Genomic DNA, 25,540 nt, shown 5'->3' with positions numbered 1-25,540 from the left:
ATGTCTTTGGCCTCTTTTTCAAATAATATCTCAGTAGAACAATTAAGTCTTGCTCTGATCATTTCACCAACCGGAAGGTTGACAATGACATTAGAGGGATGACATGACTCGGCTTGTAGGATTGAATTTACTGCCAACTCCTTACGGAAATTCCTTGTGACAATTTTAGCTTGTTCTATATTACCACTTAGTGCTAAATCCAAAAAGCAAATTTCATCATGCTCGCAGTTAACTGTAAATTTCAGACTACAGGAGTTATCATTGAGAAAGGTACCAAAGTCCTGCATGTCCGGCATAGACGACCCCCCAATAAGCAGGAGGTCGTCTATGTACCGGCCATACCAGACTATGTGATCCGCATAAATGTTTTTGTCGGAAAATAGGTAATCTTTTTCCCACCATGCCATATAGATATTTGCAAGGGATGGCGAGAATTTCGCTGCCATAGAAGCTCCAGTGATCTGCAGGAAAAAGCATATGTCAAACATAAAAAAGTTTTATGTTTCAAAAGATAATTTACCACCAATAAAATGTATTCCTGCAGATCACCGGAGTATGGGGCATAGGTGGACAAAAACCATCTCAAGGAGAGAATGGCTCCATCATGAGGTATTATAGAATATAGTGACGTGACGTCAGCCATTATCCATCTCATGCCCGGCTTCCACTCGATGTTATCCATGGCGACCAGAACATCTCTGGTGTCCTGGAGGAAGCCGGGCATGAGAGGGACTAACGGCTGAAGCCTGGAATCTACCCATTCACATAGTTTTTCATTCAAGGAGCCTATGCCTACTACGATTGGGCGCATGGGGGAGGGAATACATTCTTATGTATCTTAGGCAAAGAGTGGAAAATAGCCATGATTGGGTCAGATACCTTTTTATATAATCTATCTCTTTGGCTGTAATGTGACCCTCCTTAACCCCCAAATCAACAAGATCAAACACAATAGCTTTAAATCGTGGTGTTGGATTAAAGCTCAATTTAGTGTAAGTAGTATTATCAGATAAAATATATATATTCAATTTATGATAGAGGCCATCATCCAACACCACGATTGCTGCCCCCTTGTCAGCGCTGCGGATCACAATACCCCTATCATCTGCAAGCTCCTGCAGTGCCACTCTTTCCTGATAACATAGATTGTGCTTAACTGGTGGTGTATTTTTAGAATGATGATATAACTCTTTTTTTCCACCAGTGTCTGGAAATGTTCCAAGACCGGAGTCCTGGAAATAATTGGATAGAACTTTGGGTTAGGTGCAGTAAATTGTGGTGTGATGTCTGGTTTTAGATCACTTAAATGTTGCAATTCCGACAGGGTGGTGAGCTCCCGAAAAGAGAGCCCCTCCACCCTATCAGAGTGTATTGTATGACTGTTGTTGGGAGTGACATGAGTATCTGATGCATGCTGTGTGAATACAATATCATTAGGCATATTTCCTTCAGTCTCATCTTGCAAATTAACACCCCCCATATCACAGTTCAAAACGTCATCAGACATCATCCATATTAGAAAAATGTTTCCGCACCGTAATAGAACGGACAAACTTATTAACATCCAGCATCGTTCTATAAAAATTAAAAGAACCTGCTGGGGAAAAAGTTAGCCCCTTGGACAGTACCTGGAGTTGAGGTTCAGTCAGAGTCCTTGCCGATAAGTTGAAAACAGGAACAATGTCTAGTTCTTCTTTGCATTCTGCCGCCTTGTGATCTTTCTTGGATGCGTGGTGCTTTCGACCGCTGCGTCGTTTTTTGATGATGTCATCTTTGTGTTGCGATCCTCTTGTAGTGGTGAAGAGGTGGCATCTGGAGTATGTGGACCAGCAGACATGTCCACTGATTCAACATCCGAAATGGACTCCACATCAGTTTCATTGAAACTTACTCTGGCAGGTTTGGCATTTTTATTTCTTCCATATTTTCTATTGTATTGATTCTTTTATATGGATCTTGGGGTGCGGTTGTGGTTCCTGCTATTAGGCCATTCAAATACATTTCTTGATTTATAATCCTGTAAGTCTCTTTTAAACTTATCCTCCTTTATTTATAAGTTTAAAAGAGACTTACAGGATTATAAATCGAGGAATGTATTTGAATGGCCTAATAGGAGGAACAACAACCGCACCCCAAGATCCATATTAAAGAATCAATACAATAGAAAATATGGAAGAAATGGAAGAAATAAAAATTCCAAACCTGCCAGAGTAAGTTTCAATGAAACTGATGTGGAGTCCATTTCGGGTGTTGAATCAGTGGACATGTCTGCTGGTCCACATACTCCAGATGCTGCCTCTTCACCACTACGAGAGGATCGCAACACAAAGATAACATCATCAAAAAACGACGCAGCGGTCGAAAGCACCACGCATCCAAGAAAGATCACAAGGAGGCAGAATGCAAAGAAGAACTAGACATTGTTCCTGTTTTCAACTTATCGGCAAGGACTCTGACTGAACCTCAACTCCAGGTACTGTCCAAGGGGCTAACTTTTTCCCCAGCAGGTTCTTTTAATTTTTATAGAACAATGCTGGATGTTAATAAGTTTGTCCGTTCTATTACGGTGCGGAAACATTTTTCTAATATGGACTTGATGTCTGATGACGTTTTGAACTGTGATATGGGGGATGTTAATTTGCAAGATGAGACTGAAGGATATATGCCTAATGATATTGTATTCACACAGCATGCACCGATACTCATGTCACTCCCAACAACAGTCATACAATACACTCTGATAGGGTGGAGGGGCTCTCTTTTCGGGAGCTCACCACCCTGTCGGAATTGCAACATTTAAGTGATCTAAAACCAGACATCACCCCACAATTTACTGCACCTAACCCAAAGTTCTATCCAATTATTTCCAGGACTCCGGTCTTGGAACATTTCCAGACACTGGTGGAAAAAGAGTTATATCATCTTTCTAAAAATACACCACCAGTTAAGCACAATCTATGTTATCAGGAAAGAGTGGCACTGCAGGAGCTTGCAGATGATAGGGGTATTGTGATCCGCAGCGTTGACAAGGGGGGGAGCAATCGTGGTGTTGGGTGATGGCCTCTATCATAAATTGAATATGGATATTTTATCTGATAATACTACTTACACTAAATTGAGTTTTAATCCAACACCACGATCTAAAGCTATTATGTTTGATCTTGTTGATTTTGGGGTTAAGGAGGGTCACATTACAGCCAAAGAGGCAGATTATATAAAGGTATCTGACCCAATCATGGCTATTTTCCACTCTTTGCCTAAGATACATGAGAATGTATTCCCTCCCCCATGCGCCCAATCGTAGTAGGCATACGCTCCTTGAATGAAAAAACTATGTGAATGGATAGATTCCAGGCTTCAGCCGTTGGTCCCTCTCATGCCCGGCTTCCTCCAGGACACCAGAGATGTTCCGGTCGCCATGGATAACATCGAGTGGAAGCCGGGCATGAGATGGATAACGGCTGACGTCATGTCACTATATTCTATAATACCTCATGATGGAGCCATTCTCTCCTTGAGATGGTTTTTGTCCACCTATGCCCCATACGACGGTGATCTGCAGGAATACGTTTTATTGGTGGTAAATTATCTTTTGAAACATAGACAGGACGTTATCCTCCATTACTAGTGTCCCTACATTGGGAATGCATATATATATGCACTTATATCATCTTTTATGTTTTATAATATAGTTACATATTAATATAGTAACGGACGAACCTTGAACAGTAGTTATTCTCAGAGATGATGTCAACCATGTATATGGAATATATGTATATTCCATGGTTTATCATCTCTCTGTTTGTCCACATTTTATTATCTTATATGGCTAATAATTTTCATATGTATTTTAATATGATACTATCTATTATGTGTTTTAGCGGATATGAGCCCTCCCTAATTTTGTGTCTGTGTACCTGTGTTTTTCTCTTTCTATATTTACCTTTTCACTGATGAAATATTATTTTAAAAACAATTTTTTTGGTTATATTTTTTTCATGTAACTCCAATTAAAATTATTTTTTTTGTCATTTTCTTTTCCCAGTTTTCTTCCTCTTTCTTATACGCAGCGCACATGGGCATATTACCCCTGGACTTTTTTATATGGAGCTTTTTGGAAACATTTTCCCAGTTATATATTGTTATAAATTATATAATTATACTTATTTTTTGTATTTGTATTTTTCTTCATAATGTACCATTATATATGCTCATGTGCGACAACGAAAAGACAGAGAGAAAACTTCAAGATTGTGCCAGATGTTACATCTAGATCGACCATTCAAGTATGAAGAGAACATATATAACTTTGATGTTTGAAATCAGATTTTATACTTAGTTTATACATGTATTCACAGGGCAAGATATTGTTCTCTTGCGTTTTTAGTGTTATCTCGTATGTTAGGGAGGGAGAGAGTTAAACACCTGGGCCAAGCCCTATGTGGTGATTCCACCCCTTCCTCTATAAATAACATTCACCTATGTCTGTTTTTTGTACGACTAAGGCTACGCACTGTGGCCAAAACGCGTCACCTGTCTTCCACGTTGGCTGATTGCTGAATGAAGTTTTGAGCATTGCTTGAATTGCCACGCTGGACTCTTTCTTCATTTGCTCTATTATCAACGGACTGGGGTCCGGTCCTGTCCGTGTCGTGGCGAGGGCATAAGGGTGAGCGGTGTCAACTTCACTTTCCGAATGTGACCAAGTATTATCGAACTATCTCCAGCCGTTTGGAAGTTATGCAGTAACATATATTTCCCATAGACTTTTATAGGACTTTAAACATAAATACCGCCCCTGGCAAATGGGGGGTAAGTAAGGGTTAAATCACCTATCCTATGTTTGTTGTTGACATATAAGTAACATGTGTGCCAAGTTTCATGTTAATATCTTTAGCCGTTTGGAAGTTTTTGTGGAACATACATACATACATACACACACGTTGAGTTTTATATATATATATATATATATATATATAATATATATTATATTATATTATATATATATATATATATATATATATATATATATATATATATATATATATAGATTATATGTCAAAAAGATGTTCGTTAGGCATGCTTGATTGGTATCCCTGTGTGTAAGGAGTACTCTGGAGGTGCAAGAAAGTTTTATATAAATTAGTAAATTACTCCTTAACAATCCAGGCATTCTGTGGATTGTAGTTTTGCAATGTCTGGTGGCTCCCTGATTGGGAAACGCTGTTCTAATACAGAAGTACACTGTTGCATATGTCTGCATCTTACACCGGTAGAACATTTAAAATATCGACACTGAAATGATGCACTAAATAGGAGTACAGCCAAAGAAATTGAAGGATATACAGTAACTTCTCTTTAGATTTGATTCTGGGGCAACAATCATCCCGTTATTACAATAAAGATAGGAATATGTGTATTATCAAAGTTTAACCAGGGTTTAAACCTTTTACTAAGGCTAGTCTCCGAGGGCTGTATCCACCTTTTCCAGCCCACCGGAGCACCTGAAAGCTGAACTAATTTATGCAGGCTAAAGTCAGCAACTGCTGAGCCAAGAAGGTCGTGATGAATCGAATCACTGTAACTTCGCTTATCTCTAGCTATGTGCACACAGAATATTCTGAAGCTAAATTTTGTAAGCATTTTTACCAAAACTAGGATTGGACTCAACACAGAGAACAAATATTATAGAAAGATTTCCACCTTGTTTTGTGTTGTGGATCCGCTTTTGGTAAAAAATACTATGTACGCGTGTAGCCTAAGACTGGATTCGTAAAAGGAGAAAATATGTGTATTTTAATTTTCATTAAAGTGTTGAACATAGTAAGCTCAAAGAATAGAGATGCTTTTTGTACATGCTGAAAATGCAATGGAAAAGTAATTGTATCTTACATTATGGGCCGTGTTTTGTAGGCATATTACATGTGTATATAGGCACAGAATGCTGGAGTGTCCTGCTCAAAAATATCCATGAATAAACACTGTATGAATCTAGCCTTTTATGCACACGAGACATTTACCATTCTTTCCTCAATCAGCAAACTGTGTGAGGAAGAGTAACATCCTCATAGGTAATTCAAACCATTTAATTCTTAAAGGAGAACTCCAGAATACAGAAATTGTCCCCCATACTGCCGGCAGTAAAAAAATAAACAGGTACATACCTTCCTTCGCTCCCCCGGTGCCTCCGGTAACCCACTCCGGTCTCCGCCGTGATCCTCTTCCTGGTTGCCGGTGGTCGGTGAGTCCTACTTCTCTCAGCCAATCACCGGCCGCAGCGAAGTCCTGACTCGGCCGGCGACAGCCTGAGCAGCAGTGTGAGAATGCTGCAAGACACACAATTCTTCACTACACCGGCACCTGCTACCTGGGCCGAAAACGTCACACTGTCGCTCAGCCTATCGCCGGCCGAGTTGGGACTTCGCTGCGGTCGGTGATTGGCAGTATGACTCGACGACCACCAGCAACCAGGAAGAGGATCACGGCGGAGACCGGAGCGGGTTACCGGAGGCACTGGGGGAACGAAGGAAGGTATGTATCTATTTATATTTTTTACTGCAGGCAGTATGGGGGACAATTTTTGTATTCTGGAGTTCTCCTTTAAGTCTTGATCTGTGTAATCCTGACTTGTGTCCGCTTTGCATTTAACTTAGTGAAACAGCATTTTTGATCAGTTAATAACTTTTTGTTTATTAAAACTTAGTGACGGGACAGAAGAAAAGGATGAAGACCCCAAAATAACTGCAGAAGGTAAGTTATATGTTGTCCTACATATTAGCTACTGCATAAAGAACCTCTCGAAAATGCCGGAATGCTTTGGAGATGTTTGCATTATTGGGATTTACTGCACCCTGAAGGTGTTCTTGAATCTATTTTGAAGGTGTTCTTAATCTATTCAAGATCTTTTTTTTGCTGTCACCATATATCACATTGCAAACATTCCTGCAAACACTGTACACATGTATTCAGAATTGCTATTAATGAAGTCAATAATTTTCATTTACCATCATTAGTATCTGAGACATTTGATAATTTTGCAGCATGCTTGCAAGTAACACATTCAGCCTGACCACATTTAGGGATAACCATCTCCAACCCCTGCCACGTAAATGTGAACAGGTAACAGACTAGGAGAGCGGGTGCAGGCCAGACTCTGTGCCCTCCTGCTGGAAAATCTTAGGCCTCCTTTACGCACTCCATGTATATGAGGGTCCTGTCTCAAGATAGGTAAATATTTGGAGATAGATTGGGGTAGATATGGGGTAGATTTATCTAAACATGTGTAAAGGAAGAGTGATGCATTTGCCCATAGAAAACAATCAAATTGCTGCTTTTATTTTGCAGAGGCCTTGTTAAAAATGAAAGAAGCAATCTGGTTGCTATGGGCCACTAGTCAGCTTTTTCTCTGCACAGGTTGTGATAAATGTCCCTGAATGTTCCTAATGAATCCAAATTTCATACTATACATGGTGCAAAGGGTAACTGTACTCTGATCAGGCTTGGGCTGTTTAATGTTACGTATGAGATCCTCCCTATTCCTAGTATGAACCTTATTTACTGTATTATAAAGGAGCCTTTTTGAGGCCCCCTTGTCCCCAGTGATGGTATGATAGGGATGACAAGAGCTAGCTCTAAGCAGGGTATTCCCTGACAAGGACTTCCTGAACGTCTGGGTCTCCACCCTGGCATCAGTCACATTAGCCATCAAAAGTACATAAAAAAAGCTGGATGCTCTGTCGTTCGTTTATTGTCATCTGTTTTGTCTTGTTGTGTCTGCTGTTTTCTTGCCAGTCTTCTTGTAGTTTCTTCCCCTCTTCTTCTTCTTTCTATTTTCTTTTTCCTCATTGTTCTTGATTGTTAATTACCGCGTAATTTATTTTTTATTTTTTCAAAGATTTGTTTTTCTCTGCCATTGCATTCTGATCTTGATTTATTGCTCCTGTTATTCATTGTTGCATTACTTAAAGGGGTACTCCAGCGCTTAGACATCTTATCCTCTATCCAAAGTATAGGGGATAAGATGCCTGATCTTGGGGGGGACCCGCTGCTGGGGACCCCCTTGATCTTGCATGCAGCACCCCGTTATAATCAGTCCCCGGAGCATGTTCGCTCCGGGTCTGATTACTGGCGATCACAGGGGCCGCAGCATTGTGACATCACGGCCCCGCCCCCTCAATGCAAGCCTATGGGAGGGGGTCACGCAAGCCTATGGGAGGGGGCGGAGCGTGACGTCACGCGGGGCCGTGATGTCACAATGCTCCGGCCCCCGTGATCGCCAGTAATCAGACCCGGAGCGAACATGCTCCGGGGACTGATTCTAACGGGGTGCTGCTGTTTAAAAATGGGCTAGGTTCCATGAAAATATACGGATTTTCCCACTAAAATAATCTCAAATGTTAGCAAGTGAAGGGGAAGATTTAGTGCCTCCATACTGGCACCTGTGCACTGCAAAAATGTGTTCCATTAAACGTAAAAAAAAAAATTGTGAAAGGACATATTCCAACATTATGAAAATAAACTTTTTAACTCTAGACTGTATGTGAAAACTTGATTTTATATCGGATACTGCTTATAGTGACATACTGTGAGGTAAAGAGGAGTATAACGACTCAACGTCACAGGTGAGCCAGGAGAAATTCTTTGCGTCCTTTATATGGCTGGGACGTCTGGATACTAGTGGTTGGAGAAACAAATCTAGCTTCTTACACAACTTAGTCATTATGAGAAATGATTCCCACCACAGTGGATCTCATAGATGGCAGGAATCGGGTCTTATAAACCTTTGAGGGAGGGCATGAAAGATGAAGGGAACAAGGTTGCGTAAATAGAGGCAGTCAAACTCCTTTATGGAGAGGAGACCTCTATGCATGCCTTCCAGCAAAAGCATCTTAAAGGGGGTACACCCGTGGAAAACGTGGAAATCCAAAAAGAAAAGCATTTTCTCTGTAGTATACAACCCATAAAATGTATTGGAAGGATTAAGATTTTTTAATAGAAGTAATTTACAAATCTGTTTAACTTTCTGGCACCAGTTGATAAAAAAATAAAAAAATTCCACGGAGTACCCCTTTTAGATCTTCCTGATATTGGTTGGTGGTATTAAAGGGGTTCTCCACTGCTTTAACCTTCTTTGGCCAGTTAGTACTGTGGCTATATGTCATTAACGCTTTCTTTCCTGTTGCTAATGCTACTATATGTGTCTTTTTTTTTTTTTTTTTACCTTTTTTAACAGACCCAGAAGCTGGTTAATTCCTTAGTTTGCTGGCTTGCCTCGACCACTTTTTTTTTTTTCTCCCGCCACTATCTTGCCATCGATACGTCACCCTGCAGGGTGTTGTGTGGGAGGCCGGCCTGCCCCTCGCTCCGTTCGTGCCCGCCTCCCGCGCTAATGAATATTCTGCCGTCATAAGCGCGCACCTCCTTACTTTTAAGCTTCTTTAAGCTGAATGCTGATTGGGCTGCTTGCGGTGAATCGGCTCTGGTGATTGGCGCATGCGCAGTTCGTCCTCGATCGTGAGGGTCATCTGCGCATGTGCCATTGTGATGTCAGCCTCGGGCCTGACGCGCTGGGGGATTGTTAACACTCACCTTGCCAGAGGGGAGTCCCTGAGCGCTGGACAGCTCCCGAAGGTTTCCTATGGGCTCTCTGGCAGATGTTCGCGCCGCATGTGAACCTAATTTTTCATATCTGTTTAACTGCAGGTGTTTTAGGGATTGGACTATTTAAATAGGATATTTCAAAATCTGCCAAAAAAAACACCCCAAACTTACCCAAAATACCAGGAATAAATGGACTTGCCAAAACACTATAGACAAGGGAAAAATGCAGCATACACACTGACACCATGCCCAGAGAAAAGAGGTTTATTGCAGCACATGTTCCCCTTAAATAGTCCAATCCCTAAAATACCTGCAGTAAAACTGATATGAAAAATTAGGATCACATGCGGCACGAACATCTGCCAGAGAGCCCATAGCAAACCTTCGGGAGCTGTCCAGCGCTCAGGGACTCCCCTCTGGCAAGGTTAGTGTTAACAATCCCCCAGCGCGTCAGGCCCGAGGCTGACATCACAATGGCACATGCGTAGATGACCCTCACCATCGAGAATGAACTGCGCATGCGCCAATCACCAGAGCCGATTCGCCGCTGCTAGCAGCCCAATCAGCATTCAGCTTAGAAGAAGCTGAAAGTAAGGAGGTGCGCGCTTATGACGGCAGAATATTCATTGGCGCGGGAGGCGGGCACGAACGGAGCGAGGGGCAGGCCGGCCTCCCACACAACACCCTGCAGGGTGACGTATCGATGGCAAGATGGCGGCGGGAGGAAAAAAAAGTGGTCGAGGCAAGCTAGCAAACTAAGGAATTAACCAGCTTCCGGGTCTGTTAAAAAAAGGTTAAAAAAAAAAAAGCACATATAGTAGCGCTAGCAACAGGAAAGAAAGCGTTAATGACATATAGCCACAGTACTAACTAACTGGCCAAAGAAGGTTAAGCAGTGGAGAACCCCTTTAAAGCTAAGCTTGCGATAAGTTTGAGGGTCACTCAAACTTTTTTCATTCAAAGAGAAATACAATACAGACAACTGATTCCCGTTATCTGCTGCTTTAACCATCAAATCCTGATTATTTTTAGGCTCTGTCAATGCACTTCTCTTCTTTCTAGTGAAATTGTCCCTCTGTGGGTTAATCTGGCCCTTTAAGTAAATTAAAGGGGAAATAAGTGGGAAAACAAATGTTTTCAAATCAACTGGTGCCAGAAAGTTAAACAATTTGTAAATTACTTTTATGAATAATAACTTAAAAATCTGAAGCCTTCCAGTTCTTATCAGCTGCTGTATACTACAAAGAAATGTATGAGTTTCTTTCCAGTCTGACAACAGTGCTCTCTGCTGACACCTCTGTCCGTGTCAGGAACTGTCCAGATTAGGAGCAAATCCCCATAGAAAACCTCTCCTACTATGGACAGTTCCTGACATGGACAGAGATGTCAGCAGAGAGCACTGTGGTCAGACTGGAAAGAACTTCACACATTTCTCTGTAGTATATCTGTAGTTTAGGCAGCTGATAAGTACTGGAGGGGTTGATATTTTTAAATAGAAGTAATTTACAAATCTGTTTTAAAGGGGTTATCCGGGGAAAAAAAAGTACATATCAACTGGCTCCAGAAAGTTAAACAGATTTGTAAATTACTTCTATTAAAAAAACTTTATCCTTTCAGTACTTATGAGCTTCTGAAGTTAAAGGGGTATTCCAGGCCAAAACTTTTTTTTATTTATCAACTGGCTCCGGAAAGTTAAACAGATTTGTAAATTACTTCTATTAAAAAATCTTAATCCTTCCAATAGTTATTAGCTTCTGAAGTTGAGTTGTTGTTTTCTGTCTAACTGCTCTCTGATGACTTACGTCCTGTGAGCTGTGCAGTTCCTATGGGGATATTCTCCCATCATGCACAGCTCCCGGGATGTGACATCATCATTGAGCAGTTAGACAGAAAACTTCAGAAGCTAATAACTATTGGAAGGATTAAGATTTTTTAATAGAATTAATTTACAAATCTGTTTAACTTTCTGGAGCCAGTTGATGTATATAAAAAAGTTTTTTCCTGGAATACCCCTTTAACTTTGTGGAGCCAGTTGATTTGAAAACATTTTTTTTCCACCAGAGTTCCCCTTTAACTCCTGCAGAAGCAAGTTCTGGAATTTATCCATAACCCAAATTCTGGGACTGAACTGATAAATTCCAGGAATTTTAATGAAGAATTTTTTGGCAGATTTAATAACCTGAGTAGATGACATAAACTGCAAACTACACAAGTCCCATAATGTAATTTGTTCTTGTACAGAACTACAAACAGAAGACACGGAATATCTTCTTGCATCTATAGTATTATTTATTGAAAAATCTACATTTTGAACAGAATCAGGGCATACATTAGTGGTATTATCAGTCGCAAAAGGATGATTTCCTCCATGTTAGCAAAATGTTTCTGCAGTGTTAATGAACAAGCAAACTTGTTCACTTCCAAGATAGTCTCATAGGCATTAAAATGGTAAAAGCCCAAGCCTTTAGATCAGTGGTCTTAAACTGTGGCCCTCCAGATGTTGAAAAACTCCCAGCATGCCCAGACGGTTCACTTAAATTATTGTCCTCTGCTGCCCCCATTATGGACTATTTTTGCCTGTGTTTCCTGCCAGCCCTCCTGATGTGTTTTTTTGCTTGTCTCTTTGGTGCAGCTTGTTGAATTTTGGAGCACTGTTGCTTTTGTGCACTTCTGTCAGAACTAAAGTCCGATGTTTCTTATGCATAAGAGAGGGTATGTGTGTTCTCATATTACTAAGAGCTCAAAGTAACGCTTTTGCACCATATAATGTTCCCCTCTTGAGACCGGACCCTGATTTAAATGTGGGCAGGCTGGATGTTATTTGCAAGCATGCTGCAAAACGATCAAATGTCTCAAGTACTACTGTTTGGAAAAATGCACAAAATGAAGGACTTCGTTTATTGTGTTTCTAAGTATGTGGTGTAAAGGGTCTTTAAAGGGTAGCTCCCACCATCCTCTTTTTTTTTTTTTTCTGTCCCTGCCTATTGCCCATCTATCCCTAACCCCCTCCCTGCCTTTATTTTTTTTTTTATTATCTTAAAAATGGCATTTTGTCTGCCTGGTAGTGTGCTCACTACCAGGCAGACTTCCCCAGCAGGCACCACGTCACTGATGCCTGCTGGGGGCCGAGTTCCGCCCATAGTTCTCAGGACAGGGTGCCTCCAGCTGTTTCACCACCACAACTCCCAGCATGCCCTGACATATATTTGCTGTCAGGGCATGCTGGGAGTTGTAGTGGGGAAACAACTGGAGGCACCCTGTGTTGGAAGACACCCAGCCCCCGACCAATATCGCATCCCCCCCTCCCCCCTCCCCCTCACCTGTGCCGGACCATGAGCGAGGGTCCGTAGCAAGCAACAAGTGTATGCCCGGCTTCCTGTCATGCCCGTACACTCTGGAAACTGTCTCTATGTTTCTGGAGGATTGAAAGTCCTCCAGAACCATAGAGAGAGTTACCAGAGTGTAGGAGCATGACAGGAAGCCGGGCATACACTTGTTGCTCCATATAACGTGCTCCCCCCGGCAATGACAGTACACAGCTGCAAGGAGCAGTGAGGAGGCGGCGTATCCCCACTGGAGCCGGGGCTGTAAGGAGAGGTAAGAGCCATGTTCCTCCCTGCTGCAGGGAGAATATGCAGCAGGGAGGCGGCCAGTGTGAGAGTCCAGGGAGCCAATGCGCAGCCCTGGATTTCACTGTGCTCGCTCTCGCCTGTTTGATTGACAGGCGGGAGCGAGCACCGCAGTGACTGGAATTTCGACTCATTTGCCAGGCTCAAATGAGACGAAATTCTGTAGTGACGTCACTGCCGAATGCATTCGGCCACTAGGAGGGCGACCCCTAGTGGCCGAATTTAAAAGTGATTTTAAACTGGTTTAAAATCACTTTTTTTAATTAAACTATATTAGAGATATGTTGTAGTACTTAAGTACTACAACATATCAATTTTTTTATTTCATGACAGTGCCCATTTAAAGAAAGGATTGAAGAGTGAATCCCAATAATGTGAACATCTCCAATGCTTCCTGGCCTTTTCAAGAGGTTTGTGGGGGATGATGTTGGGAAGTGGTCAGACTGCCTGTTGGGGGTGTTGATATGCTGAGAACACTCTGTAACAGGGACGTTCGTGAATTTACCTATTGGATTGCTCTCAGCCTAGGGACCTGAAGAATAGGACAGACTTAATCTATCATTATTTTGTTCTCCCTTTCAGTGCCATATTTTGACATTGCAGATACAGTGATCCCTCGACTTATGATGGCCCCGACATATGATCATTTCAACATATGATGGCCTCTCAGAGCCCATCGTATGTTGAAGGCAGCCTCGACATATGATGCTGCTGTGTGTCGGTGCCATCGTACAAACAGCTATCTGACAGCGCTGACAACTTCAGCAACTGACAGATAGTTGTATAATGTGCCCTGTGTGCCCCGTTCTGCCTCCTGTTACTCACATGCTGTCCTGCTAACTCATACAGGCTTCCACTGTGAGCTCTGTGTAAGCCCCGCCCCCCCAGAGCAGCCATAGCCAATAGCCTGGAGCATCTTGCTACAGGCATCCAATGAGCTGCTCCCCTTCCTTTCCTATAGAGCTGTAGTCGGCAGGATCGTAATGGAGGACATTCTGTTCCCCCCTGAAGGTATTTAAAGAACTGTACAGTACTGTATGCAGTGTCACACATCACATACAATACATATACACACTATACATTCCATACATCAATGTTTCCCTATCAGTGTGCCTCCAGCTGTTGCAAAACTATAACTCCCAGCATGCCCAGACAGTCAATGGCTGTACATGCATGCTGGGAGTTGTAGTTGTGCAACAGCTGGAGGCACCCTGGTTTGTTAAACACTCCTCATACACTCCACATACAATGGTCATCCCAGAACCAATTGGCAGTTTCCCATAGAGATATGTATTCAACATACAATGGTTCCGAGGCCCCAGAACCAATTACTATTTTTACATAGACATATGTACTCGACATATGATGGTTTCAACATATGATGGTTCTCCTGGAACCAATTAATATCATATGTTGAGGGACCACTGTACAAGAGTATACGAAATGTTTTGTTACAATGCTCTGCTATGGATTATGGAAGTGATTCGTTCCTTGTATGTTGGGGGTGGAGTAGCGATGTTGTCATGGCCTTATCCTCATAGAAAGTTGTCTATAAAAGTTTGTAAATTGTATCTACATGTGATTAAGAGTCACAAGACTCCAAACATATCCTTCTGAGCATTCCCAGAGATGCTCTTGTGATTTTATTCATTTGTTATACACTATTTTTAGGGATCCTTTAAGAAAGAAGCATTTTACTTCCAACAAGTGCTGACCTTTTGGATCAATATGATCGTGTGTAATCCTATTACTACTAGAGGGCAGAATGTTCATGTGGTTCCATTATCAATATAGCAAATGGTTATTTAAAGTAAAGGTAATTTTGGATTGTCCTAGTACAAGAGGTAGTACTGAAATAATAGTCTACTCCACCCCCCAACACACAAGGAATAAATCGTTTCCATAATCCATGGTGGGACAAAAGGCAATAGAATGGAATGGACAACACAACGGTTTTTGCTAAAAGTCATTATGCAAAGTTTTTTTAGAATACATTTTATATGCATACAAATAGATTTTGTTTTTCCAGTTGTAAATCAACAGTTGAAGACTCTACACATCAGAAATGTGGACATTGGACCAAGCTCAGTGGAGTCGCAGCTCAGGATGATATTACAGTGGATTGCAGCCTCAGAGTCTGGCATTTCTGAGATACACTTTCTCGACCAGGCCAAACAAGAGATATTGCCTGTAAGTTGATATACCCACTGCATGAATAAGATGTTGAAGAGGAGGAGCCTACACTTGGTTGAATAACATGCCAATTAGAAGAAATATAGAACATACACATTGGCTGGCATAGTAGCCAACCTTACAATTCCATGCTAGTGTGTCTCGTGTAGTCACTCATACAAACCTTAAGCACATGTTAAAACACCCATATAAAAGTCCCCTGACTGTCTGAAACTTTGCATTCTGAATATGAAGACCATGCTTGAAATTCAGTGCTCTAAATATGAACAGTTGATCAAAAGTATGGTTCTAACAATAGATGTTTCTGGCAAGGTAGACAATAATATGTCCTGTTGGTAATAGAAGAGATTCCCTTGTAATCTATATCTAATCTGCAAACTTAAAAGGGTACTACCATGGAAAAAAATTATTTAAAATCAACTGTTGGCAGAAAGTTAAACAGATTTGTAAATTACTTCTATTTAAAAAAATGTAATCCTTCCAGTACTTATCAGATGCATTTATGTTCCAGAGGAAGTGCTTTTTGCTCTCTGCTGACACCTCTGTCGATTTTAGAAACTGTCCAGAGCAGGAAAGGTTTGCTATTGTGATTTGCTGTTACTCTTGACAGTTCCTGAAATGGACAGAGGTGTCAGCAGAGAGCACTGTGGTCAAACTGAAATGAAATTAAAAAAGAAAAGAACTTCCTCTGCAACATACAGAAGCTGATAAGTACTGGAAGGGTTGAGATTTTTATAGAAGTAATTTACAAATCTGTTTAACTTTTGCCACCAGTTGATAAAAAAAAAAAGTTTTCCAGGTGAGTACCCCTTTTTAAAGCATACTTTTCATTTCAAGAGATTTTTAAGGGGACATGGCCTTCATGGGGGAGCTGAGCAGACATGTGTCCAACAAGCTCCCGCTTCCCAGTTTACATTTATCCTGAAAAATACCCCTGACCTGCGGTGATCCTTACCTGAGGGGGTTCTCTGAGTTCTGGAAGGTCTCCTGTGGCAGTGCTCCTGGCTGCTTCTCCTGATTGCCGGCGGCAGTGAACGGATCCCTGGTTGGGCCAGACGGTGGCTGTGCAGGTGGTGGTGGCGATCGTGGTGGAAGTCTGCCCTGGAGTGGAGACGGAGGGGAGGCTCTGCTGCTGCGAGGTACTCTGCGTTGTCCTCTGCTTTCTTGCTGGAATCCAGGGCTGGTCCCTTGCTACTGTGGCTGGAGGCCCCGCCATTGCTGGCCTTTGTGGGTGGAGCTTTCTCCTATGCTGTGTCTCCTAGGCAACTCCTCCTCTGCCTGTGCTTCTGAGCCTGCCATGCTGCGGTGCTAAAGTACAGCTCTCTGCAGGAGGGCACCGAAGGACGGCAACACTTTCTCCTGAGGATTTGTGGGGGTACTATTTAGGGATCGACCGATAATCGGTTTGGCCGATATTATCGGCCGCTATTCACGATTTTGGACATTATCGGTATCGGCAATTACCTTGCCAATATGCCAATAATGCCCCCCCCCCTCCCCCCGCCTCCCCGGCCAGAGACCGCCGCCGCTGCCCCATTGCCTTCCCCCATCCCCGGTATTATAATTACCTGTTCCCGGGGTCCGCGCTACTTCTGACTCGTGCTCGCTGCGCAATGACGAGTGACGCCCTCAACGCAACATCACTGTCAGTGCGCACAGTGACAGCTCAGGACGCCACCGGAGCCAGAAGTAGCGCAGACCCCGGGAACAGGTAATTATAAAACTGGGGATGGGGGAGGCAATGGGTCAGCGGCGATAGTGGTTGCATAAGGGAGGACCCCAGGACAGGCAGGGGAGAGAAGCGGGTGGCGGCGGCGGTCTCTGGCCCCGCAAAAGCCGCTGCAGTTCATTGATTTAAAGCTCCCGCTTTAAATCATTGATCTGCAGCGGCTTCTGCGGGGCCGGGGGGGGGGGAATAGCCGATAATTTATACCGGAATATCGGTATAAATTGTCGGCTATCGGCCTGAAAGGTCTCAGATTATCGGTATCGGCCCTAAAAAATTGCTATCGGTCGATCCCTAGTACTATATCCCTAGAGTAGCCTCTGGACTCCTCCACTACTCTGCCTGGGCTGCCGAGCGCTGCTGCATCAGTGAGTACCCCCCTCTCTGCCATCTCTGCCTGCCTCTCAGTGCTATAACTACATTTGCTTATATCTGGGCTTGCTGGGCCTTATAGTTAGAGTGCTGGCTCTGTGCTTGGTGTCTCCCCTCCTGAAGCTTCTCTAGTGCCCTTTGCTGGACTGTATTACCGTTTTTCACTGCTGGGCTTGCTGGGACTTGTAGTAGCTGAAGTGCTGGTGGAGTTCTGGGTACTCTCCTATGTGTATTCATAACTGGACTGTATTCTCTGCAAGGTTCTGTCCCTCGCCTGCTGTTGAAGTGTTGGCTGCGGATCTTTGTGCTGTCTTACCCGGAGGCACTTGCCCTGCGTGCTACGTGTGGTGTTCCTCTCTTCTGGTGCCCTACATTGCTCCTATTTGCCCTGCTAAGTGACTGTGTGCTACTATGGGGGCGGCCCAAGGGGCAGATTCAAACGCAATAAGTCAGGAGCTGGGATGGCTCGCCCTTCATCTGATGATGATGTCTCTTCGGAGGACGGACATTCTGAGGCTAGTGGACGTTCACAGCTTGACTCTCTCTACCAAAGTGGCGGCCAACGCTGCTAAGACGTTGAGTCAATTCTCCAGATCTGAGGATCCTTCGGGCAGTTCTGCACCTGGTCAGTCCGTGCCCTTAGCGGATCATCCTCTATGTCCGTCACCTCTTCCCTCTCCAGACCGGATGCTGTATGATGGAGCCACTATAGACCTCTGCTTTACTGAAATATTGTCTACTATAGCCTCTTGTCATACTTCCATGATCTCTAAAGTGGATGAGCTTAGACAGGAATTTGTCATCCTGCGCCATGAGACTCAAAAGTTGAGGCAGCGCACCACGGAGGTGAAAAAACAGTTTATACAGCGGGAGAGACTCTACGCCCTGTTCCTCAACAAATTGCTGACCTCCGGCGTCAGTTTAGAGGAATCGTGCAATGGGAACAACAGTACAGTCATAAAATGTTTTTTTTTCTTGGTATACATTAAAATAAAAGCGCACACAAAATGTTTAGGTATACGGATAAATAACACAAATTTGGCAAAATACAGCTGATCCTTGATGCTGGATCAGTTAATGACGGTTATACTACACTGGCCCTACTAGTCCACAAGGACCCCCTACCTGTTACTGCAGGGAGGCCTTCCTAGAGAATGCCAGCCTACAACCTCCTATCTCTCCCTAGAAATGGAGGGAAAGGAAGGAACCAGGTGCAGTAAAGTCAATAGCAAACCGTTAGCTGTCTATTTGCTGGTTAGCAGCAACCTCCACAAGGTATTCGGTGAGTATAGAAATAGTAAACACTTATATACACTCAGTACAGTGATTACATACAATGCTAGTCAGATTACAGTAATATACATCCAATGCGTTTTGTTGTGGCGCATTTCCAAGCGGCACAACTCAACAGGGACTAGTGCAGAGGAAGCAGGATAGTAATAATTGAATACCCCTATCGCTCATCTCACTGAACCATTATTTGTCATAGTGTGACATAGGGAGGTATTGATAAATAAATGGTATGCTCAGATAAAGAGACAGATGCCGTGCGACATCGCCACCTCAAGCCCTGATCCATTCACAAACCACTGGCATCTCTATGGCTCCAACACCATATTACTGGACGCCACCTGGTACTGCTCTAATCTGAATTCCCTGGTAGGGTCTCATCCTATATTGTTCCCATCTTGAAGTTCACCTATCCTGATACTTACCCTAAGCTAAGGACTACCTACATTAACCTCTATCAAGCCCTTGATGTTACCTACACATCTAATTGTCACTCTGAGCCTAAAGCCTAGAGGACCATAAAATACATTGACGCCTACTTACCATTGGGAATAATAATCCTTCTGGACTACCACCTATATAATACCCATCTGGGTCTCTTTATTTGATCATACCATTTATTTATCAATACCTCCCTATGTCACTCCATGACAAATAATGGTTCAGTGAGATGAGGTATCCTACCTCCTCTGCACTAGTCCCTGATGAGTTGTGCCGTTTGGAAATGTGCCACAATGAAACGCGTTGGATTTATGTTACTGTAATTTGACTAGCATTGTATGTAATCACTGTACTAAGTGTTTACTATTTCTTTTACTCACCGAATACCTTGTAAAGGTTGTTACTAACCAGCAAATAGACGACTAACTGTTTGCTATTTACTTTACTGTACCTGGTGCCTTCCTTTCCCTACATTTATAGGGAGCGATAGGAAGTTCAAGTTCCAGTTCCAAAAAAAAAAAAGTCGACACACAGGTCCATACACATCAAACGCTCTCCCCTATTAGTCTTAGAGGAAAAGTGGACAGAGTTGATGACTTTGAAAATCTCCTCTGTTGCAATAATGTTCAGATGGTGGGCCTTCCTGAAAAGGTGGAGGGCGCTGATCCTGTGGCATTCCTTGAGTCCTTGCTAAAAGAGATCTTGCCTGCGGATACCTTCTCTCTTTTCTTCTCGGTGGAGCAGGTCCATAGGGTCCCTGCCAGACCTCCTATCCCTGCCCCCCCCCCAGACCATTCCATGCAAAGTTTCTACATTTCAAAGACTGAGACGCTATCCTGCAGGCGGTGAGGATTAAAGGTGAAGTTATCTTCGGTGATAGCAGAGTCTCCTTCTACTCTGACTTCTCCGTGGATTTATGAAAACAGCGTACCCAATTTACTTAAGTTAGAGCCAAGCTTCGCTCCAAAGGATATAGATATGCCATGCTGTACCCGGCTCATCTGGTGGATGGACGCACCACTAAATTCTTCACTTCACCTGCTGAGGCGATGCAGTGGGCGGAGGCTGCCCCTCGTGCTGCTTATCTGCCGGACTGATTTCCCTGCTGGACTGCCTGCTCCTTTCTTAGTTAGTGGTGTAGGAACAGAGTTGTAGCTGTCCGAGGTAGTTTCCCTTAGGTCCTTCCCTTGCAAGAGGGTTAGGGGGTTGTCAACTCTAGTTTACTGGGATGGCAGGAGCAAGTGGTTTGGAGGATTGGAAGTAACTCCTGCACTCGTCTGATATTATTTGGGGTATAGGTCTGCAATGGTTCAGTTAGTGTTAGACAGGGATTTGTTCCGGGAATGTTATACAGTTCTTATCTGTTTTTGTTATTCTGTGTTGTGTTATCTTCGTTGTCTGTCTTTGTTGTCTGGTTGGGTCCTGGTTGGGTCTGGTGTGCCTGGGAGCTTTCCTAGTTAAATGGTTTCTGTGTGGAGTATTGGGCCCTGTTTGTGCTTCTCATTTGCTTCATGTTAGGTCCCTTAAAGTACTCAGTTGGAACGTCCGCGGCCTTAATTCCAAATTCGAGAGAGTGCTATGCCTAGATTTTGTAAAGAGACACTTCCCACATATCATTTGTTTATAGGAAACTCACCTTACGGGTCAGAAGGTGTTTACGCATAGGAGAGTGTGGGTTGCGAGGAGATATCATTCTTCTTATTCGTCACTATCTACAGGGGTTTTGGTCCTGGTGTCTAAATCCCTGCCTCTGGTGGTCTCCCTTGTATCCTGTGATCCTACACTGTTCATTCTCCTCCTTCTGTTTCACTGGTCTCTTTGTATCTGCCTCCTCCTTTTCATGTTGCCTTGTTGGATTCGCTTACAGATAAACTGACTTATTTCCCTACTGACCCTGTTCTTTTTATAGGAGACTTCAATGTTGTTTCTGATCCCTGGCTTGATCGTACTAGTGCTGCGGACCCTGGCTCATCTGCATTGGCTTCTTTGCGTATGGGGCTGGGCCTTACTGGACTCTGGAGATTGAAATATCCGGATGACTATATTTTCTCCTTTTATTCCTCAGTGCACAAGTCCTTCTCTCGTATTGATCTCGCCTTTGCTTCAGCTGACCTACTGCCAGTGGTGAGTGAAGTGTGTTATACCAGTAGGGGGATCTCAGATCATTCTGCCTTCATAGTTACATTGTCCCTGGTAACTCGTCCCTCCTCTTGGATGTGGAGAATGCATCATGGGTGGCTTCAGGCGAGGAGGTTTCTTCCACCTTAGAGGTCGAACATACTGATTATTGGACACATAATGCCTCCCATCCAGATGTTCTGATCCAGTGGGATGCTTACAAAGCGACTATTAGGGGAGCGTTCATAGCAGGTGTGGCGGGTAGGAGGGCGGAGTTGGGTGCCCGGGAACGGGCGTTACAGTCTAAATAGGAGTCCTTGAGGCAGCGGTGGTTAGGGATCTTTCTCCAGTGGGCTAGGGCGCAGAGGTCTCTTTTGATTATACAAAAGGATCGGGTACATTTGAAAATGGCGGATAGAGAAGCGGACATTTTTGAATTTGGGGACAAGAATGGTAAACTATTAGCTTACTTGTCTATGGAGAGCCATCCTGTGGCTTCCATACCCTGTATACGTGCTCAAGATGGGACACTTAGCTCTGACCCGGAGATTATTAACGGGATATTCCCTATACTCCTCCTCTAGGGTGGTCCCTGAGAATATACTGTCCTTTCTGAGAGAGTTGCCCCTTACTCCCTTGACCTCACATCAGTCTTCGGCTCTTGAGGCCCCTTTGACGGCTGAGGAGGTGTCAAGGGTTATAAAAGATTTACCCTCTCGGAAGACTCCGGGGTTAGAGGGATTGAGGGGGGGGGGGGGGGGGAGACACGACTGGTACAGGGTGAATGAGGAGAGATTGATTCCTATCCTGCTTCACCTAGATACGATGGCCTTGGAGTCTGGGTCCTTGCCTGACTCTATGAGCGAGGCCCTTATTGTAGTACTTCTCAAGCCTGGAAAGCATCCGACTTTGCCGTACTCATATCGTCCCATTTCCCTTCTTAACATTGATATTAAAATGTTTGCAAAGGTACTGGTGAACAGGCTTAAGGGGGTCATTTGTTCAGTGGTTCATCCAGACCAGACTGGGTTTATGCCGGGGAGGGCCACGCATATCAATGTCAAGAGGTTGCAGCTTAACATCTCCGCAGCGGAGGAGGACATTTCCCCTGGTTATGTAGTTAGCCTTGATGTATATAAGGCCTTTGACTCTGTTGAATGGCACTATATTTGATGCCTGATGCGTATCCTCCTCTTTGGACCTGTTTATAGGGTATGGGTCCGATTGCTATATGTTACTCCTAGGGCCAGAATACGTACCAATTTAGAGATTTCTGACTCATTTCCGTTGAGCAGGGGCACAAGGCAAGGGTGCCCTTCTCCCTTTCTGTTCGCCTTAGCTGTTGAGCCTCTGGCAGCGGCAGTTCGTGCCTCCGATTCTATTAAGGGAATCCCTAGAGGGTCCCAGACCAAAAAGATATCCATGTATGCCAATGACACCTTGGTTTATTCAGCTGATGTGGAGGGCCCCCTATGTGCTCTGTATGCTCTTCTGGATAGGTTTGTGGAGGTCTCGGGCCTTAGAGTAAATTGGGCTAAATCATCTATTATGTCCTTGTCCCGGTGAGGGGTTTTGTTTACTACATTGCCCAATGGTTTACAGGTTGTGTCTCGATTCAGGTATTTGGGAGTGGAGGTGTCTCCTCGTAATTCTGAGTTTATGGCCCTTAATTTAGACCCTCTCCTAGAAAACACGATTATGTGTTTACAGACATGGGACTTTTACCTCATCCCTAGCAGGTAGGTTAATATTTTTAGGATGATCTTCTTCCCAAAATGTCTATCTCTTTCATTTGTCACCTATTGTACCCCCTAGGGTTTTTTTTTTTTGTTAACCTGAACAGGGCTCTGAGATCCTTCTATTGGCAGAATAAAGCTCCGAGATTGGGACAGGCACTGCTTCAGGCACCAAAACAGCGGGGAGGACTTGCTGCTCCTAATATACATAACTATTTTCTAGCTTCTCAGCTGGTGTACGCGGCCTGGTGGATTGACCTGGATCTCTCTAATGCCTTCACGGCTCTGGCAGGGGCTCTCATGGGTTCCTATGAGACACTGACTAATGCATTGTACAGGTATGCTTCCTCTTCATCCTTGCTGGCTCCTATTAAGATGGTTTCTGCGGTCTGGTCAGTGGTTTCCGGGCGCTTTCCTCAGCCGGTGGTTTCTCCCCAAGCACCCCTGTGGGGTAATCCTCATTTGGAACACCTACGGGAGTTGGAGGCGGCTGGGTTTTGGAGCTCCCATGGAATAAAATTTGCTATGCACTTATTTAGAGATGACTGTGTATTTCCTTCATTTGCTGACTTGAGAGGCTGTTTTCATGTCCCTCAGGATGCCCAGTACAGGTATCTTTATTTGCGACATGGGGTTTCCGCACTGTTTGGTTCCCTGGAAGTTACCCGTGTGTTCAATGATTTGGAGTTGCTCCTGGGAACTGCCGACCTGGTTAGGCCTCTCACTCAAAGTCATGCTCTGCTGCAATCGGTGGGTCCAGATCCGTTTGCTATTGCGCAGCTGAAATGGGTCAAGGATGTTCCTGGTCTCTCAGACGACATGTGGAAGGAAGTGGTTAAGACGTATTATCCTACGGTGATTAGTGCCCGAGATATGCTCATTCAATCCAGATTTGTTCTCCGTTTATATTATACTCCTGTTAGACTGCATTGTAAGGGGGTCTCGGGGTTGAATATTTGTTTCAGGTGTGGGAGAGAGAAGAGGCACTTTTTTGCATGCGGTGTGGACTTGTTCCAGTGTTGTACTCTTCTGGAGAGAGGTGATGCAATCCCTGTCTGATCATTTGGAATTCCCCTTTGTTTTAACACCAGAAGTTTGTTTGTTGGGAGTTATTAATGGTTTGGTGATGGGCTCTTATAGGCGTATATTGATCCACTTTCTCCTGTTTTTGTGCATGCAAACTCAGTGATGGCCTGGAAGGATGTGTCTTCCCCTCCTCTGTCCTGGTGGATCGCCTTAGTAAATAAATATGTTCCCCTCTACCATGCCGTGTACGTAAGTCGGAGATGCCCTAAAAAATTTGATAAAGTTTGGGTGCCATGGATGTTGTTGGATGTCTCTACAGTTCCTCAGGTTCATGGGGCCTCCCAGTCTTGTGTAGTTATTTGGATGAATGGTGAGCTCCTAGGAATTGTTCTTGTGTGTGCATGAATGGTTGTGTCTGTGGTTGTAGTGTTACTGTGCTGGTTGTTCTCTATGGGGAAACTCCCCACCCTCCTACTTATAATGTTTTATAATTTTTCTATAGAGAACTGATTGCTCCTGTTGTTTCCTTTTACACCCTGACTTATTGACCAATTGTTATTTTGGTGGGGGGAGATCCTCTTGGGGTTGTTTGAACTGTATGTTGTTACGTTTATTTGAAAAATGATAAAAATTATATTTAAAAAAAAGAGATTTTTAAAAACCAGCATAGTTTTTCTAGATTTACCCTTCTGAGTGGTGACAATGCGAGTTTTGGACTCTTAGGCCGGGTTCACACTACGGACCAAAATTCCATTTTTAAATTCGGCTGCAGCAGAGCAGTGCACAGTGCAGAGTTTAAGGCTGGCTAGTCAGCTAGATAAATTCCACCAGAGCGGATTTCCATTGTGAAGACATTGCCGTCTATGAGGACGGAAATGTCCGTGCAACCCTAGCGCTCTCTGTCCATAACATTAGAGAAGCTCTGCCCCACTTGTCTTTCAACCTGGTCTTTTCTGTTACTAGAGATGGATTTCCCCTAACAGGCAATGAGCAGCAAACTGCAGGGAAGTGACACTCAGTGGACAATAACTTAGAGCTTTTTTTTCTAGGGTCAGGAGTAGTATTTTGCCAAATGAATTGATTTACAAATATGTTACAGATCACATAGGCTATAGCATAGGAGGGAGGGAGATGGCTATGATCTGTTACAGCTCTTCATGATTACACAATGTGTTTTCTGTGGTTTTGCTTTGGAACCTACTAAGTTACTTTAAGTTCATCTCTGCTACAGTATTGACTTCCCTTTCACGGGTAGCGATTGCAAAGCTGGCTTCTTATAAAAATGTAAAACATTATTAGATATTATTGTTTGCGGACTGTGAAAACCGAATTCCAAAATATACAAGATATTTTGGTTTAAGGTGGAGTCGTACCCACAGAAACCACTCTTTGCCACCATAGGAAAATCC

The 25,540-nt window shown here is 43.6% G+C and overlaps 1 protein-coding gene across 5 annotated transcripts in view; it reads left to right on the top strand.

Moving 5' to 3' along the window:
- The window catches only part of AKAP11 (A-kinase anchoring protein 11), a 107,913-nt gene that overhangs the window by 81,097 nt on the left and 1,276 nt on the right, over positions 1 to 25,540 (top strand). For all 5 annotated transcript variants that reach the window (XM_056555448.1, XM_056555444.1, XM_056555445.1 and 2 more), the window contains 2 exons: positions 6,704 to 6,750; positions 15,259 to 15,419. In XM_056555448.1, the coding sequence (XP_056411423.1) occupies positions 6,704 to 6,750; positions 15,259 to 15,419 (208 nt within the window). The remainder of the gene's footprint in view (positions 1 to 6,703; positions 6,751 to 15,258; positions 15,420 to 25,540) is intronic.

This window comes from Hyla sarda, chromosome 2 (genome assembly GCF_029499605.1).
Source record: "Hyla sarda isolate aHylSar1 chromosome 2, aHylSar1.hap1, whole genome shotgun sequence".
Taxonomy (NCBI): Eukaryota; Metazoa; Chordata; class Amphibia; order Anura; family Hylidae; genus Hyla; species Hyla sarda.
This window is presented reverse-complemented; position numbering and strand designations above follow the sequence as displayed.